Below are 21,578 nucleotides of genomic sequence, written 5' to 3' on the forward strand. Positions count from 1 at the left end.
AATGCATTCTTTCCCCTTAAATGCATTGTTCCCCCTTTATGTTCATTGTTTCCCCTTAAATGCATTGTTCCCCCTTAATGTGCATTGTTTCCCTTTTAATGCATTGTTCCCCATGTATGTGCATTGTTTCCCTTAAATGCATTGTTTCCATTATGTGCAGTGTTTCCCCTTAAATGCACTGTCCCCCTTTATGTTCATTGTTTCCCCTTAAATGCACTGTCCCCCCTTTATGTGCATTGTTCCCCCTTAAATGCATTGTTCCCCCTTTATGTGCATTGTTTCCCTTTTAATGCATTTTCCCCCCTTTATGTGCATTGTTCCTCTTAAATACATTGTTTCCTTAATGTGCATTGTTGCTCCTTAAATGCACTGTTCCCCCTTTATGTGCATTGTTTCCCCTTAAATGCACTGTTCCCCTTTAATGCATTGTTTCCCCTTAAATGCACTGTTCCCCCTTTATGTGCATTGTTTCCGCATAAAATGCACTGTTTCCCATTAATCAAATGCATTTGTTTCCCATTAATTAAATGCATTTGTTGCCCCTTAAAATGCATTGGGTTTTTTTTCCTTAATTTTTTTTGTTTCCCTTTACAAGGCATTGTTTCCCCTGAAAATACATTGTTTCTTTCTTAAAATTGCATTGTCTCCTCTTAGAATACTATGTTTTGGGGCTTTAAATCAATGCATCCTCATGCACTTCTGCAGATGTGATAGCATCGGATATTAATTGTAATGAAATTGAAAAATTAGCAAAGAATAATGCTTGCATAACATTCTTGGAAGAATTAGATATTATTACCTTAAATAAATAGATAAATGAATGAATGTGAATTAATTAATTAATTAATTAATAAAAATATTACTTTTCTTTAATTTATTTGATTCCACCTTAAATAAATTTATACATTTTTCAAATCCTTTAAATAAATTCATCATCTAAGAAAAACATTTTATATCGATAATAAAATCAAGACTACAACGATATTATAACTTAGTACATATTTACACTTGACCTTCAAAAAGTCAACAACTGAAGTAATAATGACATCTAAGTTATTAAAGGTAAAATACGGTGTGTTTTTTCATAATTATGTATTGAAACGTCTTCTTATTGTGCCGACTGCATGGACTTAAATCTATTTTGTAATGTCACGTCGGTTTTATCATTAAATGTTACATAAACTGTCAAAAGTGACATAGGTTTCGGATATATAGTATCCACATACTGCCAGTTTCAATCACAACCACTTTTCAATCATCCCTGGAAATTCTTTATTTTTGACCTTATTTGTCATGTAACCAAACTGTAAGCACATCTTATATTTACCTTGACTACATTTATCAGCAACAATGTCAATTATGACGTTAAAAAAAGAAAATACCAGTATTTTGTTTAGTTCAAAATATGTAAAATTTGTGTTTTCCACTAATCCTTTATTTACCCAGTTACAAATCGCATTAATTTTCTAAAAATAATTGATTTACAGACTCAGTTTTTTGTCAGTCTGCAAAAATGGATATTAAGTTGGACAACTGTTTCAATATCATTAAGTCATAATGTATACTGCACTTCAAAAGCTATAATTTTGATATGTACATATTTTACCTTACAATTCTTAATTGGAAGGTTATACGTCAATAAACTAACAGTCACTTAACCAAGGAAAAACATTCTCTCTGATAACTTTTCAGAAAGCTGTCACTAGAATGGGGTCATATATAGAACCTAAGATCCTAAAAATTTCACAAGAACATGCTTTTTCTGTTATAGTGCACATTGAGACGTACATCCATACCCCAATTGTGACAGCTATACTACTGTAAAAAGATATCAAGATTGAAAAATGTCATTATAAATAGGTTAAAATTGTTTATTACCATTTATCTGAAGTTGAGTTTGTCAAAATTTCTTCAAAATACATAACTGGTTATATTTTAACATTTTATGACAATTTTTATGTGGTACAATTTATATTTTGTTAACTGATGGAAAAGTGGTTGTGAAATTTTGAAGAACAGGAAAATGGGTCAGTAATGATTTGTCCTCGATTCGTAATAATAATTCAGGTAAAATTTTAAAAAGTTGTTTGCAGAATTGTAAGAGAAATTTTATTTTTATAATTTCACTGTCAGTTATTACAGAAAAATCTTTTAGCTGATTAGAAAGTGGCAGTACCGGGATACTCCGTACGGCATCCTTGCCCATTCCGATGTAATCAGAAAATTTGTTTCTTTACACATTGAATGCCACCAAATACTGTTTCTACCATTAAAGTGGAAGTGGAAGTCCTGCTTTTTGTGAATATGGATAGAAATTGTTAGATTTTTTTTCATTTCAAATAATTTCTGTCATTGATAGCTGCCTGTGTGCTGAAAAAACTTCTTTATTTTACCCCATATTTAATGGTAAAACTTATAATTTCATGTTCAGACAAGTGAAGGTCGTCTGCTGAAACTGTAGTGACAGCATATTCTGTTACAAAAAATTATAATGAAGCCAAAAAGGGCCATCAATTAACATACCATGGTACCATAGTGTTCTCCGTATAAGCTCCCATTCTAAACATGGCTGACACACTATATAGATGTTTTTATTTAAAAGCATTGAGTTATTCTATGAATGACATGTGTATTCTAAAGTCAAGATGCGACAGCTAAACACAATTCAATGAAATAGTAAATATAAGTTCTTTTTATTTGTACAATTTGCTGGAAATAATAAGAACAGTGGTACCATATAGGGGACCATCCAACATGCATGCTAATATGAAATATTATTTTCCAATTCATGAGTTTCCAACTTGCTTTAATGTTATTTTCCTGAGCTTTCCATTTGTTTGATTACTAGATGGTTAGTCAAAGTATATTGATGTGCCTAATCGTGGTAGCATGGCGGTGTGATTAACACGTTCAGCTAGAAATCTAATGATCACTAGCCGCATAATTTGGTTCAAACCCTGTCTGTGGGAAGTCATTGTTTCCTTGAGCAAAAAAACTTTAAACTCATTCCTCAGAACTGGTAAGTTCCTGGGGAACAATTTTGAAAGTGTGAAGGAATATTTTGGCTTGATTTACAAATGTAGTTTTGTATCCAGAATAAAAATGTCACATTTTCTACCTCTTTTGTTCTTTTGCCGCATTTTAGCAAAAATTAAACTGATAAGTAGATGTACCACTTCTTTCAGATGTTTGACATCATAATTCATTCTGGTATTGATAAAATACTGGAATGCATTTTAACATCATCGTTGTCAACATCATAACTTTTGTTCATTTAATTCATAACTTTTTAGACATCAAAGGCATGCCAACATTCTTCTTAATTTTTACAGTACTGCACATTTATATCATATATTTTTCAAGTGACTGTCATGGCATTTATAAAAGCTGCTCAGAATTTGTGAATTTATTTCTGATTTAATCAGAGAAACAGAAATAGAAATTTGTATAATACTACAGGACTTTTTAGTTACATATTATATGGTTGTATATGGACATTTATTTAAAGCTCACAATGGTTTGTATTGGGCCATATATTTAATGATAACCTGTCAAATTTCTATAAATGAAAATGCAGTTGTTTGATAGCTAAAAATGTAACAAATCATGAATTGTGTATATTTACAGTATTTTAAATTGTTATACTTCAGCTGTTTTCCTTGCAGACAGCATGGTTGAACCGTGGATTGTTAAAAACAGCTGCAAGCAGAGTGCAAGTTGTTCGCCACTCCAGTATACTTACTCCAAAACTTCAAATTTGTCCAGAAAATCTTGTCTCACCTCCAGTTGATATGTTCACTGAGGAAGAACAAATGATGAAAGATACAGGTAACAGTTTTTTTCTTACAGTAAATGTTATATTATAATCACATTTCCAAATGCAAACCAGCAATTGACCATAATTCCTAACTTTGAATCAAATTGCTGTTGAATCGGAATAAAGTTATTCTAGAAACTGTACAATTTTTCGCTATCCATCTGTTTCACTTTGTTCTCATTCAGTAACTTGCCTGTTACTCTTTCTTTCCATTCAATAACTCATCTATTAACAACTTTGTTCCCATTCAACTACTTGCTGTTACACTTTGTTCCTATTCAATAACTTACCTGTTACACTCTGTTTTCATTCAGTAATTTTAAGTACACTTTGTTTTCTGATTCAATAATTCACCTGTTTCACTTTGTTCCCATTCAGTAATACACCTGTTACAATTTACTCACATTTGGTTACTCACCTTTTACAATTTGTTCCCATACAGCAACAAACCTGTTACACTTTTTTCCAATTAAGTAACCACCTGTTACAGTTTGTTTCCATTCAGAATCTCAACTTAAGTACTTTGTTTCCATTCAGTTACTCATTGTGAGACTTTGTTCTCTCAGTAACTCCCCTGTTACACTTTGTGCTAATTCATCCACTCACCTGTTGCACATTGTTTCCACTCAACAACTAAATTACCAATGACATTTTTTTCCAATGCAATAACTCACCAGTTAAACTTTGTTTCAAGTCAGTTATTCCATTTTTACACTCTGTCTCATTATCAACTTGAACTACTTGTGACACTCATTCAGTAACTACCTGTTACCCTTAGCTTTCAATCAGTAAATCACTTGATACATTTAGTTCTCTTTTAGTAACTCATCTGTTTCACTTTGTTCCCATTTAGTAACTCACCTGTTATACTTTGTTCCCATTCAGTTACTCACCTGTTATACTTTGTTCCCATCTCCAGTAACAATCACCTGTTACACTTTGTTCCCATTCAGTAACTTTCCTATTATGCTTTGTTTCCATTCAGTAACTCTACTGTTATTCTTTGTTCCCATTCAGTAACTCACCTGTTACACTTTGTTCCCATTCAGTAACTCACCTGTTACACTTTGTTTCCATTCAGTAACTCACCTGTTATTCTTTGTTCCCATTCAGTTACTCACCTAGTCACCTATTACACTTTCTTCCCATTCAGTAACTCACCTGTTACACTCTGTATCATTCAGTAACTAACCTGTTACACTTTGTTTCCATTCAGTAAGATACCTATTACACTCAGCTTCCATTCAGTAACTCTCCTGTTACACTTTGTTCCCATTCAGTAACTCACCTGTTACATTCTGTTTCTTTCAGTAAATTTAAGTTCACATGTACCTTTAAACTTCATATTATGATTGTCTTATTTGAGCTAAAAGACTCACCATTCTGGTGGCAAAGGTTAAATCCTTTGCAATTTTTTTTTAGAAAACAAAAACATTTATATTTATTTTAACAGTTGCTAGGTTTGCTGCTGAGAAGATTCAACCTTTAGTTAGGCAAATGGATGCTGAAAGTAAAATGGACCAGTCCATTATTGATGGAATGTTTGAAAATGGGGTAAGTTGTTGTGTCCATTTTGACATGATATTTGAAAATGGGGTAAGTGGGTCAGTCCAATATTGATATGATATATGAAAAATGGGGTAAGTGGGTCAGTCCAATATTGATATGATATTTGAAAATGGGGTAAGGGGGTCAGTCTGTTATTGATATGATATTTGAAAATATGGTAAGTAGGTCAGTCCAATATTGATATGATATTTGAAATTGGGTCAGTCTGTTATTGATATTACTGTAAAAAATAAATAAATATGTAGTTAAATCTGTATTGCATGAGTGATAATTATCCAAAGTATAAGTAACAAAAGTATGTCTAAATTTTCACTGAAAATTACAGTCATCTAGAATAGGATTTTAAAACTGCAATACACGCATTCACATGCTCATATGTTATCATTGTTTTAACTGTTTATTCTCTACAGCTGTTTGGAATAGAAATAGATGCAGAATATGGTGGTACTAATTCTACATTTGTTGTTGCTAACCTGGTCATTGAGGAGCTTGCAAAGGTCGATCCATCGGTCAGTGTGATGTGTGACGTACACAATACCCTGCTGGTGACCCTGATGCGTCAGCTCGGTACCAAGGAACAGAAAGATAAATACTTACCTAAAATGGCAACAGATACAGTAAGATCCTTATAAATTTGCAATATGTTCACTAATGCAGAGTTCCATGACCTGTCTTATTTTAATTATCAGATTAATGGATACAATTAGAAACCTCCACAACATTTTGTTAACAAAAGAGCACATGTCAATGTTTGTGGATAATCTTTGTTATTTTAGATATGAGGTCAGAGTAGTGGATCTATCATGATAAGTGACTGTAGTGGTTTGACCTGATTGTTAAGTCAACAGTTACATTCATGTACGAGCATAGCATTTTTTCCCTATAAACAGATTAAAAGAGGTTTTTTAGCTTGAACTATTTGAAGATATGAGAGCTATTGTTTAGTCGATCCCGGCCGTCGGCGTCCGCGTCCGTCGGCGTCCTGGGTTGTAAGTTTTTGTAAAGTCAAATATCTCAATCATTCTTGAGATATTAATTGAAACTTACATACCTTATTATAGTAACAGGGTACATCATATTGACAAGTGATAACTCTGTCTACATATTGAGATTAATGCACCCTTTTTAACTAAGAAATTTTGGTTAAGTTGTTGTAAAGTCAAATACCAATCATTACTTGAAGATATTCAATGAAACTTACAATACTTATTAATAGTAACAAGGTAGCAATCATATTGCAGTTGGAGTATAACTCTGTCTACAATATTGACCAAGAATTAATGCCCATATTTAAACTTAGAAATTTATGTTAAGTTTATTGTAAAAGTCAAATATCTCAATCATTAATTGAGTATTTCAATTGAAACTTACATACTTATTTTATAGGTAACAGGTACATTCGCATATTGACAAAGTTGGATAACTCTGTCCTACAATATTGACTAGAATTATGCACCTTTTTCTTAGAAATTTTGGTATAATCTTATTTATATGTATTAAGTAAATATCTCAATCAATCTACTTGAAGATATTCATCTTGAAACTTACAGTACTTAAATTTAGTAACAAAAGGTAGATCAAGACTGACAAAAGTTGGATAATTCTCTGCAATACATCAAATTATATTAACAGAAATTATGCCCCTTTGAGAATTTTGGTTAAGTTTTTTTGTTAAAAAGTCATAATATCTCCATTATTGCTTAGATAATTACATATGAAATTTAAAATACTTATTTTTTATAAGTAACAATGTACATTCAGTTTGCAAATTGCATAACTCTGCCTGCAAAATTTGAAGAATTATTTGCCCCTTATTGAAACTTAGAAATTTTGGTTAAAGGTCTTCAAGATATTTAACTTGGAAACATTTTACACATGCACTTTTGGGTCATAATTGGAGGTCATAAATATGTATATCACTAGACCAAGTTCCATAACTCTCTTGCATTAAGGCGTGATTCATTCCGCCTTTTCTACTTAGTCCTCTTGTTAATTTATTTCCACCATGCAAGTTTTACATATCTCATAACATAAAGATATTTAATAAAAACTCTCACAAATTTGCATTAAGGGAACATAATTGTAAAGGTCAACTACAAGATCACGTATTTAATTCCTATCTTGCGATTTAGGCTGATATTTTATGCCCCTTTTTTCAACCTTAGAAATTCATGGTAAAGAGGTTATTGCTAATGTAAGCTGTTATATCAGATTACTACTGAAGGGTTTGTGCCCTTTTTTTGGGACAGATTTTATGCATTCATAATATAAAGCAGTGATTTTAGCTTGATAACATCTTAATTAGAACCTATGGTACTTTTGTCAAATTTATGTATTCATTGGTAAGTTAGTATTATTATTATTCAATAAAACAAGCCTTGACATTACCTTCCGAATAGTCGACCGACAATATTGTATAATTAGATCTCTCTCTAAAGCCTATAACATGAATCTTATTAAAAAAAAAAAAATTTTTTTATACCTTTTGTGATCTTAAGAAATCTTAACATTATCAAGCTCTTTTAACTCATCAAGCACTTAGAATACCGTCGCACAGCGTAGGCTGTCCGTACCGACAGCTCTTGTTTCAGTTGTATTTAAAGGCCAGCAAGGTGGACGAATAGATCCACAATTTTGACTGATATTTTCACAAACATCAACCTTAGTGCAGTAACGGGCTGCAACTTCCTTAAGATTTACGTAAGGAGTCACATCCCCTTATAATTACTCTAAGGAGATGGAATGTAACCACAAATTATCTCATTGTATTGATACTAAAAGAAATTAATATTTTGTTTATATTTTTTAAAAAGAAAATGTATACCAAGAATGACTCTACAATATTAGTTCCTTTAATAACAGTTTAATGTTTATCTTCCAACTTTCAGTAATATGAATTTATGTTATGTAAATAGTGAATCTTGGGGCAAAGGAATACCTGATCTGTATTGTCGACTTGTTATGGTCTGAATCTCGAATATCCGAGTAATCGCCCTATTTTCAACTAACAAGGCATCTTCAAGTTGTGGTGGGAGACTGCCCTATTTTAAAATATGAATTTACTACAATTTATGTATATATAGGTTTATAAAATATCTTGACAATGACCAATGAATCGTTCCGAATTCAGAGCATAACTTTTTCCAAATATAATCTTTTAGTAGGTTAAAGTTTTAATAACAATTTATTATGATCTGTATTATAAGTAATTCAGTTCTAGTATTTTGATTTTGAAATCTGTATGTATTGCCAATGGATTATTTTTAAAGGAACTCCACTGAGGTCCAAAAGCCTTAAAACATAAAATATGAAATTCCGACTAAGATTAACTGCGACACTTAAAACAGCAAAATATGCAAAAGATATTTTAAAAAAACTACTCTGAATGAACTGAAAATGGTATTATTGAAGTATTTTTGCCAGATTGGAGTGAAAATTGATATTGACTTGCATCACTTTTCAATTTTGGATCATTTTCCACAATTAGAATAATCATTCTGGAAAAAAATACGTAGAGAGCGAATGATCTAAAATTTTGCACACAAGTTATTGGTCTGGACCTACATCAAATGGAATATTAATCTTGAAAAATTATTTCCAGACCCGTTATGTCTAAAAAACCTCAGTGGAGTCCCTTCAGTTTAGAACTGGACCAGTCCATTTTATATTTTTAGTAGAGCAATGGGTGATAAATAAAGTTTTGTATTTGGTATCACAGATGGCAAGTTTCTGTCTGTCAGAGGCTGACTCTGGGACTGATGCTTTTGCTATGAAGATGTCTGCAGTGAAACAAGGGGACCATTATATTTTTAAATGGACAAAGCTTCCTGGATTAAAATGCGGACATAAAGCAGTGGAGTATTCTATAGGTGTCTTTAGCCAATGCCAAGCTACCTGGCAGTAGTTAATTTTTAATTCTCCCTATTATTTGAGGCGTCATTAAGATCAACACAAACCAACTGGTAAAACAATATCCATGTTTATGTAAATTTGGATTACTATTTGTGATGAAAAGAAAGTTGCATTAAAAATGATAAAAAACTGAGAGTATGTGTTGAATATTGTATGGAAGGAAATCTTTTTGCATGAGAGCATTCATCAAAGGTTAGCTTGTATATCAGGAAGGAAAAGAAAGAAAAAGGAATGAAGGAAGCATAAAATGTGAATGATTATCTTGAATACTTTCTTTAAGATAAAATGCAGAGGAAAATAATAGAGGGTATTGAATGAGTGTAGATTTGATACTAAACGTATTAAAAAAAAAATCATGGCAAATATAATATTGTTTTATTCAACAAGTATGATAGATATAGTGTTGAATCTGCACAAATTTATTATTCAATTTATGACAAATCCAAAATAAGAACAGTTACAGTTAAAACGTCATTTTACATTAATGGGCTTATAACCGTAAAATAAGCCAGTTTTATCTCTTTTTTTTAATAAAACGCAAATGATGTCGCATGATTTATGTGATAAATGTTATTCTTCAAATGATGAGTTACCCATGAATGTCATAGTTACATTTCTAATACAGGGATACAAAGGGATAACATGTTTCATCGTAGATGCGGACTCTGAGGGTTTAACTGTAGGGAAGAAAGAGGACAAGCTAGGTATCCGTGCATCAAGTACTTGTCCCGTGCATTTTGAAAACGTGAAAGTACCAGAGGGTAATATTCTAGGTGAATTTGGTAAAGGCTACAAATATTGTATAGAAGTACTAAATGAAGGAAGGATAGGGATTGGAGCACAGGTAAATATGAAAAATTATTGCCCTTTCTCTGAATATCAAAGGTTTATTATACACTGCATTTTTGTAACATTGATTTTCATTGGACAGTTGTGACAGTTATATTTTTCATATACATGACTGCATCAGATTCATCAATTATTTACTATGTAAATTAAAGACTAAAATATGCTATATTTTCATTCTTTGAAATATTCCCATTAAATGATGATTGAATTTTGTCAAGATTAAAAGATAGAGAAGTCCATTTAAGATATTAAGGAGGGAAAGGGCTATTTTTTATGCTTTGCAATTTATTTTCATACCCTGTGGTAAGTTCCTAATTGTAGCATATAAAAATGTAATTTCATAATTGCCTTCAGAGTTTATTAACCTTTATTATCACTGGAAAAATATATATGTCAGCAGGGCGTAATGATAGGTTTGATATCTTCATAAAACAATCATGTTTGCTAAATTATGATAAATGATATTGAGAAATTAATTTCTTTTCATCATTTTACAGATTGAAGATTAATTATAAGATAGGCACACCCAACTTGGAAATTGTGAATTTAGATTACTTGATTCAATTAGTTTTTAATTATGATATCAAATTTGATGTTTTTGAACTTTAATTGTTATGAGGAACACACATAGATTGTTAAGATTATCATCATAAGAAAGCTGAACATCACTAGATATTTCCCTTCAACATGAAACAAACACATTTCACTTTGAAATATCCCCCCCCCCTTCCGCTTTGAATAATGATTGACAATTTTTTCTTCTTCAGATGTTAGGTTTGGCTGAGGGATGTTTTAATGCAGCTGTGCCCTATACTAGAGAAAGGAAACAGTTTGGAAAAAGAATTTGTGACTTCCAGGTACAATAATGTAATAGTACTGCAAGTATAGATGCAGAGATCTAATTTGTTTTCTAAGTTTGGATATCAAATATTGATTTGAATTCAACTAAAAATACCTTAAAAGGAAAATAGTTGAACATTTTTATTAGACATTAGTTTGAAAAACAGAACTTTTAAGAGAATTAATATTTGTTTATCTGTATTGATAATAAAACAGCTCATTGTTTATGTCCATTGTAGTAAATACTGCACAAAAAAAGTTCATTTATCATTTTAGATCTATATTGTAATCGGTGCTGTACCAGATAGCCAAATTACAATGTATCATTTACATCTATATTAGAAATTATCTAATCAATGCAGCACCAGATTGCAAGGTTATTCTGTTATATATTTATTGTCATCAATAAAGCACTAGATATACAAGAAAAATTTAGCCAAGTTATTATGTTTTTAATATGATATAGTCAATGCAGCACCAGGGGCCCGTCTTATCAACGATCGTACGATAAAAACCGTTGATAAGACGGGCCCCAGATATCCAAATAATCATGCTATGTCTATATTACAAGATAGCCAAATTATAATGTTACATCTATATTATAGTCAACGCAGCACCAGATATCCAAATTATCATGCTATGTCTCTATTATAATCAATGCAGCACCAGATCGCCTAATTATCATGTTACATCTTCATTATAGTTATGCCAAATTATCATGTAACATCTATATAACAGTCAATGCAGCACCAGATATCCAAATTATCATGTTACTTCTATATTACAGTCAATGCAGCACCAGATAGCCTATGTAGCCACACAGATTGAAGCAGCCAGGTTACTGATATATAATGCTGCGAGGAAACGTGAAGCAGGTTTACCTGTCATCAAAGAAGGAGCTATGGCCAAATACTATGCCTCTGAAGTAATGATTTTCATTTTTAAAAGATATAGATATTTAATTTGTTAAAGGCACATTATTCCTCAGGAACGAATAAACTTTAACTTTTCTAGCTCAAACGATTTAAGAGCCTGTTAGATGCTGTGTAGATAGAAGGGGTGTCACATATATCTGTTTAAATGGGTTTGGTCGGTTTTTAACCAAAACCGGTTAGAGAATTAAATAACCGGAAACCAAGGTTAATATAAGACTAACAGCTGAAAAATTTTAGATTGGGTTTTAATATCACCTTATTATCTTTATGACAAGATATGATATTGTGTTGAATGACAAGATATGATATTGTGTTGAATTATAAATGTATCTTTCCGACTGCATGCTATCTTATTGTGTTTGGTACGATCCAAATGGACAACAGTTTCTTCATAATCAGATATGTCTTGTAATTGTTGTAGAGTATAACAAAATACGAACAAAATGTGCTGTCTTTTCAAAGTCAATGTTTAAAATCTGAGAATTATTATAGTATGAATGTTTAAACATTTAACACAGTTATTAAGTCGATGTTTAAACGGTTAGCATTTTTGCTAACCGTGACACCCCTTGTAGAAAGTGGCATTTATTGTGAAATAATATGTCCTAAAAGTAGCAAAATGTAAACAAAGTAGTTATTTGAAAAGTAAAATTAAAGCATTTCTAACGCATAATGGAAATTAATAAATCTCAGTTTTAAACAAGTTATTTATGTTAATCACTCATTTCCTGGACATACTATTGTTACATTTATATGATACAACATGACCACAGTATCCTGTGGTTGAAAGCCTGACACCTTAACCATTTGTTCACACCTCTTCCTTTATAGAAATTTTAGTTCAGTCAAAATTACCTATAAAATAAAAAAAGCTGTCTGGTTAGCTCAATAGGTAGAGTGTTTGACTGTGAGTCAAGTGACCTTGGTTCGATTCCTGGACGGCGCAGGTCACTTTCATTGTGATTGATCATGAAATTCTTTCTACAGTCATTCGCACTGTACCTCTATTCTGGTATGTACAGCAGTTTCAGTTCCTTGCGAAAGTGAAGGCAACTAGTACTGGTAAACTGCTTGACAGCCTGCCAATGAACAATGCGGTGGCAGAATTGTGCTCTGGTAAATTCAACATGACTTACTGCCATGATCTGGAGTGAAAACTTCCAACACCACCAAGCAATAAAATATGTGGTATTAATGATTCACAGGTTGCAGCTCTAACAACAACAAAGTGTATAGAATGGATGGGAGGTGTGGGCTTTACGAAAGATTATCCTGTTGAAAAATTCTACAGAGACTGTAAAATAGGTAACAAATATTCCTGAATTAATGTTAATATAAATATTAAATATTGCAAATTTTCGCGTAATACCTTCCCCATGCTTAAGTTCTTAATTGGAAAAATTGTTAGAGGTTGATCAAAACAAATCAAAGATTATAAAAATTTCTTCATATTTGGCATGGAGATTGGTGACCCATATTCATTATGAGGTCACCTGGTCAAAGGTCAATATCACAGGGGCCATTTAAGTTCAAAAAGCTTGTTCCCTCAATTGCGTAAAAAAGTTTTGGTCAACAGTCTTCATATTTGGTATTTAGGTTGGTTTTGACTAGTAGAAGTCGAGGTCAGAAGGCTAAAAAAAACCATATAATTATGTTCTCATATATTCACCATAACACATCCCCCAGACAAGGCTGCATGAATTTGGGGGGTGGGGGGTCACTTTGATCTTTGCCACTAAAAACATGTTATGTAAAATACATAACTTAGCCATGCACTGGCTTACTACCCTCAGATTTGGTAGGGAGGTTGTCCTTTAGCTCTAAATGACTACTGTTGATTCTGACAAAGTGGTATGCGGAGGTATTCATGCCATGACAGTGGCAGTTTAAGTCCCACTTGTTCTTTAATTTTTTTTCTCCATAATGACAGAGAAATTAGAAATCAGAGTGTGTAGTTATATCTTGAATTTTATTTTACATAATAAAAATATAAATTCCTGCTAGAGCTTCCATGTTCAGGATCAAAATTCATATTTGAAAAGGTCTTAATTACATTACTACATGCCGTTAGTTTTGATGAGAAGCTAAAAAGCTTGATAACGATGATGGAAAATTTAAAAAAAAAATGGAAAAAAAAAGCCGATGCATTTTGAATGTTCTTTGATCCCAGTTTCTGATAATTGATCATTATTTTATCCAATTATTTATTTATCATATTTCTTAACTATATTTTAAAATTTTATTGCTGCCATGTAGATGAAAAAATTTGAATATTAAGTGTCTTAATTTGAATTATTTTTCCCGCTTTGAACATAAGGTGATTTGAAATTAGAAGAATAAATTAATATTGAAGAAAGTTAGATTGAAAAGATAAATTGGATTGAATTTTTGAACTGAAAGTTTAGATTACACTGTGGGACAGACTTCTCATATAAAATGTAACATATGTTTGAAAATGCATAATCACCATTAAATTATTACAGATCATGAATTCCACTCCCTGATATATTAATTGGTTAATTAGAATTAATTTTGACCGTTTAATATTTAAATATAAGTGGTTTATTAATTTGAGCATTTACAGCTCTGAAAGTCTCAATATACCTCCAGGGAGGACCAATGAAATTGCCCGTAAATGATGTTTATTTCTTGTTGCTATGGTAACTTATATCTTAATTATTATCACAACACAGGTGCAATTTATGAGGGAACTTCAAACATCCAGATGAACACAATATTTAAGTGCTTGGAACAAGAGGCAGGGTCTTGATGTAATGTCATCATTTATTGTGGTTACCTTGGAAACAGATGACAGAAGGAATAAATCAGTGTGAAAAAAACATGGTGAATCTCATGCTTGTGTGATACATGACTTCTCGACTGTCTGAAAGATTTCACAGTGTGTTTGAACATCATATTAAAGCGAAATTATGCTCATTGTTTTTCATTGTCAAGTTCAGCCCAATTGACAACATATTTCACATGTTAGACTGTTATAATGGTGATTGACCCAACAGTTGATATTGGAATTTGTAACCAGGTTTTCAACGAAAACCGGGTTATTGTAATGCTGAAGTCGGCGGGCAGGCGGGCGGGCGTCAACTTTTGGTTTCTTTTTAATAACTTTAGTTTGCTTTGGCTTATTGACACCAAACTTGGTGTGTAGGTAGCTTATATCAAGAGGCAGCTTGGGATTGCTACCCAGGTGTCTGTGATCAAGGTCAAGGTCACTGTTACTAAAAATAGAAATTCAGTTTCAGCTCAATAACTTGAGTTTGCTTTGGCCTATTGACACCAAACTTGGTGTATGGATAGGTTATATCAAGAGGCAGCTTGGGAACACTACCCAGGTGTCTGTGATCTAGATCAAGGTCACTGTTACTAAAAATAGAAATTCAGTGTCCGCTCAATAACTTGAGTTTGCTTTGGCCTATTGACACCAAACTTGGTGTATGGATAGCTTATATCAAGAGGCAGCTTGGGATTGCTACCCAGGTGTCTCTGATCAAGGTCACTGTTACTAAAAATAGAAATTCAGTTCCCGCTCAATAACTTGAGTTTGCTTTAGCCTATTGACACCAAACTTGATGAATGGGTAGCTTATATCAAGAGGCAGCTTGGGATTGCTACCCAGGTGTCTGTGATCAAGGTTAATGTATTTAGTTTTCATGTTATAACTTTAGTTTGCTTTGACCTTTTGACACCAAACTTGCTGAGTGGCAGCTTTGGATTGCCAATTAGATATCTGGGAGCAAGGTCAAGGTAATTTGCTTACAATAGAAATTTCAGCATCTACTCAATAACTTCAGTGCACTTTGACCCATTGATTGCTGTCACATCAAAACATGGTCATTGAAAACCTGGTTTTCGTCGCATTGCCGCGTTTCTTGTTTATGGATAAAATATAAATCTGCCAGAAATACAAAAAGACAGCCCCACTCTTTTTATCAATTGAACATTACTGGTAAATTCCGATTGATATTTATAGAAATTATCTTGGGTCAAATGAGTTACTTATTGTTCATGCGAAGTATATTATAAAATTTAAAGGCATTATGGCAAAATATAAACTTATTTTGACTTTCAACTGTTCACTTACTGTATACCCTTGGATTGGCATAATGTCACTTTAAGATTAGAGGCAAAGATGGTTTAATTGGAAATACTGAGAAAATGTTATGAGTGGGGGTGGGGTATTATGTTAAAGCTATTGCTACATGTCATCCATATGTAGTGTGTGTGCATGCATGTAGTTTGGAAAGAGCTTTGTCTCTCATTTGGGTTCTTGTGCAGCTTTAAGTGACATCTGCAAAATGATATCATAATTTACATATTAACATCTTTGATTGTTTGTTATACACATATAAAAAAAAATATACAAATTATATTGTCATAAAATTTGCAATTTGTCTTAATTTATTATAAATTAGAAAATGTTCAAAATTTATTCTACAAGCATACCTCCGCAGAAGAGATATTCTTTATTCTTGAGACATTTTTAAATGTATTGGTAAATCATTATCATGTTGCGAGCTGCCACTCATAACTTACTGATTGAGCTGTATACATTAATCCCCTAATTTGTTGTTGCAAAATGTAGTGTACATTATTCCACTTTTCTTTCTCGTTATATATATGTATCAATTAACCAATGTCTTATATATTTTGAATTAATGTTAAAGTCACTTATAGGCCCACTGGGCCGGGTACCTATAAATTGTATGTATAAATTGTTGAAAATAACTTGTAAATGTACAATGTGACTATAATAAACCAATTTCTTATCTTATCTTATCTATAAATTTATTTATTATTTTAAACTCTTAATCTTTTTTATAACAACTTAAAAATTAGTCTTTTTTTGCACATACATTTGTAGTTAGATCTACTCTGGATAATATGACATTTGTAGTAAGCTTTGAATTATATTGGAACAAATTATTTTTGAAACAAGTATAATAACGTTAATGAAAGATTGTGATGCTATGCCTGTATCTGTCAAACTTTTATATTTGCTTTTTTCTAATGGCTTACTTTGTTATCATATTTGCATTATATTTTTAGGAAGTAAACTTTCTACCTCATCTGTAGTTTAATCAATGTTTTCTCATTGTGACCAATAAATTAATTGTGAGCAACAATTAAATGTTAACAATAAATTGTGAACAATGAATTAATTGCGAATGATAGGTTAATTGTGTATATTGATTTAATTGTAGGCAATAAATAAATTGTGAACAATAATGTAATTGTAATGATAATTTAAATAATTGTGAACAATAATTAAATTGTGAATGATAATTTAATTGTGAATGATAATTTAATTGTGAATGATAATTTAATTGTAATGATAATTTAATTGTGAACAATAATTGAGACTGTAATGAGATTAACAATTATATAAAAATTTACACTTAATTTTAGGTCATGTGCTGATGTTTACCTTTGCATATTTTATCTTTTGCTATTCAATAAGATACTAAATTATGCCAGATAGATACAACCTGTATCATGCTACACGCTTTTGAAAATATGAAAAACTTCTAATTTCTTAGTGAGATATATTTCTATATTTCACTTAAACAAATCTTCTGTTATACCCACCTCCAGCAAGTTTCATAATATGCTACAGTGGAGCCTTGCTAATCCGAACCCTTCTAATCCGGAATCCTTTCTTATCCGAACGAAGTGTCCGGTCCCGATTTTATTCGTTCTATTTTCAATAGTAAAAAATCTTTCGGATCCGGAACCTGTCGACTCCGAATTCAGAACGATTTTTTTCAATTTTTGTTCTTCTTTTACTCTAAAATTTACCTCTCGGATCCGAACAGGTTTTGCCAAATGTCACACCTTCATTCAAAATAACAAATAATCGCACATCTTGCAGGTGTAAACATACACCAAACTGATAAGTGTTATTTCGGTTGACTAATTGGTGAAACGTATGATCTGCGAAGGTGTGAAAATTACACTTAGCTTGCCTTGATATCTTTTATAATTGCTTAAATGATTGTTTTTCGTCAGGTTCTATAAATATTTTGATATAATGCAATAGAAATATATTTTTATCCCCCGCCGAAAAATTTCGGCGGAGGATATAGAAATAGTCTCCGTCCGTCCGACCTTCCGTCCTTCCGTCCGTCCTTCCGTCCGACATTTTTGTCCGGAGCATATCTCTAAAAGTATTTGAGGTATCAACTTGAAACTTCATAGGTGGATAGACCTCATTGAGGAGGAGTGCAATGCACAAGAATGATAACTCTACCTTCCATGATTTTTGAGTTATTGCCCTTTGTTATTTTTCAAAATTGATTTTTGTCCAGAGCATAACTCCAAAAGCTTATGAGATATTAACATGAAACTTCATAGGTGCATAGATCTCACTCAGGAGGTGTGCAGTGCACAAGAATGATAACTCTACCTTTCATAATTTTTGAGTTATTGCCCTTTGTTATTTTTCATACCTAATTTTTCACCTGAGTGGAGCATAACTCAAAAGTGTTTGAGATATCAACATGAAATGTCATAGGTGGATAGATCTTATTGAGGAGGAATGTTGTGTGCAAGAATGATAACTCTTCCCTATACAATTTTTGAGTTATTGCCCTTTGTTTGTTTTTATGTTATTTTGTCCAGAGCTTATCTCAAAAAGTATTTGAGGTATCAACTTGAAACTTCAAAGGTGGATGGATCTCATTGAGGAGGAGTGCAGTGCTTAAGAATGATAACTATACCCTGCATTATTTTTGAGTTATTGCCCTTTGTTATTTTTCAAAATTAATTTTCGTCCAGAGCATAACTCAAAAAGCCTTTGAGATATCAAAATGAAACTTCATAGGTGCATAGATCTCACTCAGGAGGTGTGCACTGCACAAGAATGATAACTCTACCTTTTATAATTTTTGAGTTATTGCCCTTTGTTCTTTTTCATACTTAATTTTTCAATTCAATTTTTTTCTCAAAAAGTATTTGAGGTATCAACTTGAAACTTCATAGGTGGATAGATTTTACTAAGGAGGGATGCAGCACACAAGAATAATAACCTACCCTGCATTATTTTTCAGTAATTGCCCTTTGTTATTTTCAGCCATCAGTATTCACATAGGTTTCAAATCTGTAATCATTATAGCCATCAGTTTTCATTACCAAAAGACCTCTTAAAATGGAATTATTCTGCTCTACTACATATGCATTCTTCCAATGAGCAAACACATTCGGCGGGGGATGGCCATGTTGACATGGCTCTTGTAATCCTTTGTATTGGATTCAAGGATACATGATTAGGTAATGAAAATTAATGGAAACTGTCAGTGAATTCGGATAGTCGCTGAATCATATAAGAGTAAACAATAATTGACAAATGCTGGTACGAATATCTAATCATGTCTCGGCCTCCTGTTTAACATCGTAGGTTAAATTACCTTTGAGGACATAATATTTTGCTTATTTATTTGTTTTTATTTCTTTATTTACAATTCACATGTATTAAAATGAACGATAAGAGACTGCAAAAATAAAATATCTAAATTGCAATTTCAAATGCATTCCCGTTTTCTTTCCTTAAACTGTTTTGCAAATAACTTGGGGAAAAAACATGTAAAAAAGCCTTCTAATTCGGAAACCTTTCTAATCCGAACTTTGCTTCTGGTCCGGACGAGTTTGGATTAGACAGGTTCCACTGTACTATACTCAGATATAAATTGTAAATCATATTTTTGTGCTATTTTAGCCAAATTTTAGTGAAAAGAAAATATAATTTAAATTTAAATATAAATTTAATATATGTATTGAATACTTTTCTAATGAAAGTGAAAAAATTAATTACATATACTGACATTATTTTGGGTTTTATTTTAGAGAGAACCAGAATAGTATTTACATGTACGTTTGGCCTGTATATTATTATAGAAAATACTGATTTTTTTTGCTTAATTCTCCTTTGTTATGATTAGTAATCTTATGAAGTATTATGTTTGAATTTGTTTTTAGCATTTTTGTTGTTTTGTTAGGCATTTACAGAATCTTTTTTTTTAAATCATATTTATCCTTATATGTCATTGTTAGCATGTGTGATAAAAGATAAATAAAATGATAAATAAATTTGATCAGTTTGATTTTATAAAATTTATATATTCAGAGATATTTCAATTCACCAGTCCTTATGCTTGTTCATAACAAGATAGTTTTGGCTTTAAGGGTTAAGAATCAAGATTAGTAACAAAATTTATATTTCAAAATTGTTTCATAGTCATATACATAGGTACATTATCAAATGTAAATTTAATATTGTACTTGAAATAATACATTACGTTTAAACATATTTGATTACTCTTTTTGTACAGATTTATAACAGTATACCATTATTATAATATTAATACAAAAGTAAGGTAATGAATCAGGGAGTTCTTAGTACATCAGCAAACGGCTGTTCCCTGTGATATGTAATGATCTTAATAATACTAACATGTGACTGTAGTAAAATTTCTGAATCACTGTTTAGGTGAATGAAGGCAATTGTTTTCCCTCAAGTCTTTATAGGCCCGTAAATGAGTAATATAATTCTTTGTTGTTCTTTCTGGCCTTCATATCTTTAGTTTAAAAGATTTTGACCGGTTATATGACCTTGTCTACAAATGGTTATATACATATAACAATCAACCGTCTATATTTGGCCGCATTACCTGTCACATTGAAGGTTCCATGATGACCGCCGTATGAACACAACTACGGATGGTCCTGGAATCAAAATCACATCATTTCCGTGTTTAAATGTTTAATTCTGCTTAAGCCGGTGCTAGGGGGCGTGGATGGTAACCCGCAATTACCAGTACACCTATGAACAGGCTCAATCAAACCGAGCCTGCAGCATTTACAATTTTGTCATTTTGGGCGTTCTTTTGGAATTCTGTTTCTCTATTTTGTAATAAATGTATAGTACTTTTTTGATAATGTGCGAGATTTTGACCACAAATAGCAATGCCTAACAAAGGACTTATAAGTGATTTTTGTTGACAGCAGTCTCTTACGTCCGTATGACTAGTGAACCACATATCTGATCTTGTAACATATGATGAGGTTATAGAGGCAATATAATGCTGTCATAACTTCTTGTTTACCATTATAATAAAATGTTTCCACGCTAAATAGTAAGTACCAAAATAAACATGTAACAGTTCAATTGTTCTTTCTGTATAGCATAGCTGTTAATTATGATGACATGGACCGAACAGTTATCACACAATAAACTTTTGAATAATACATGTTTATTCCAGCAACCAACACGTCATTTCATCGGAACCGTAAACGATTGACCGATTTAATAACACAAAACTCAATAGATATTAAAGGCGAACAATGAAAATGGAACGATTTCAAAATCGCGCACTTGGTTTATATTAGTTTGCTCATTAGAACCATTTCATTCAGACCAAACGTCCATTTTTAACCAGGTTTTCCGAAGGAAAAAACTGGTTATTAGATTGAGGTATGTCGGCGGGCGGGCGGGCGGGCGTAAACAATTTCTTCTGTGCGCAACTCCTTCTACATTTCTCAACGGATTTTGACCAAACTTTCACTGAAGCTTTGTCATCAAGTGCCCTGGCGCATATTGTCGGGGTTTTGCGATTGGATAATATTTGACCTAATTATGGCCCTTT

At 32.0% G+C, this 21,578-nt stretch overlaps 1 protein-coding gene across 1 annotated transcript; it reads left to right on the forward strand.

Annotated features, from left to right (window-relative positions):
• The first annotated feature begins 997 nt into the window (after positions 1–997).
• On the forward strand, positions 998–15,025 carry LOC132749219 (short/branched chain specific acyl-CoA dehydrogenase, mitochondrial-like). The gene is made up of 10 exons (XM_060738935.1): positions 998–1,062; positions 3,666–3,828; positions 5,271–5,371; positions 5,797–6,003; positions 9,105–9,239; positions 9,888–10,142; positions 10,915–11,004; positions 11,775–11,912; positions 13,128–13,227; positions 14,616–15,025. The coding sequence occupies exons 1-10, from the start codon at positions 1,042–1,044 to the stop codon at positions 14,690–14,692; spliced, it is 1,287 nt and encodes a 428-aa protein (XP_060594918.1). The 5' UTR covers positions 998–1,041; the 3' UTR covers positions 14,693–15,025.
• The last annotated feature ends 6,553 nt before the right edge of the window (positions 15,026–21,578 follow it).

The sequence above is a fragment of the Ruditapes philippinarum genome, unplaced genomic scaffold, assembly GCF_026571515.1.
Source record: "Ruditapes philippinarum isolate M1 unplaced genomic scaffold, ASM2657151v2 ctg891_1_1_1_1, whole genome shotgun sequence".
NCBI classification, from domain to species: Eukaryota; Metazoa; Mollusca; class Bivalvia; order Venerida; family Veneridae; genus Ruditapes; species Ruditapes philippinarum.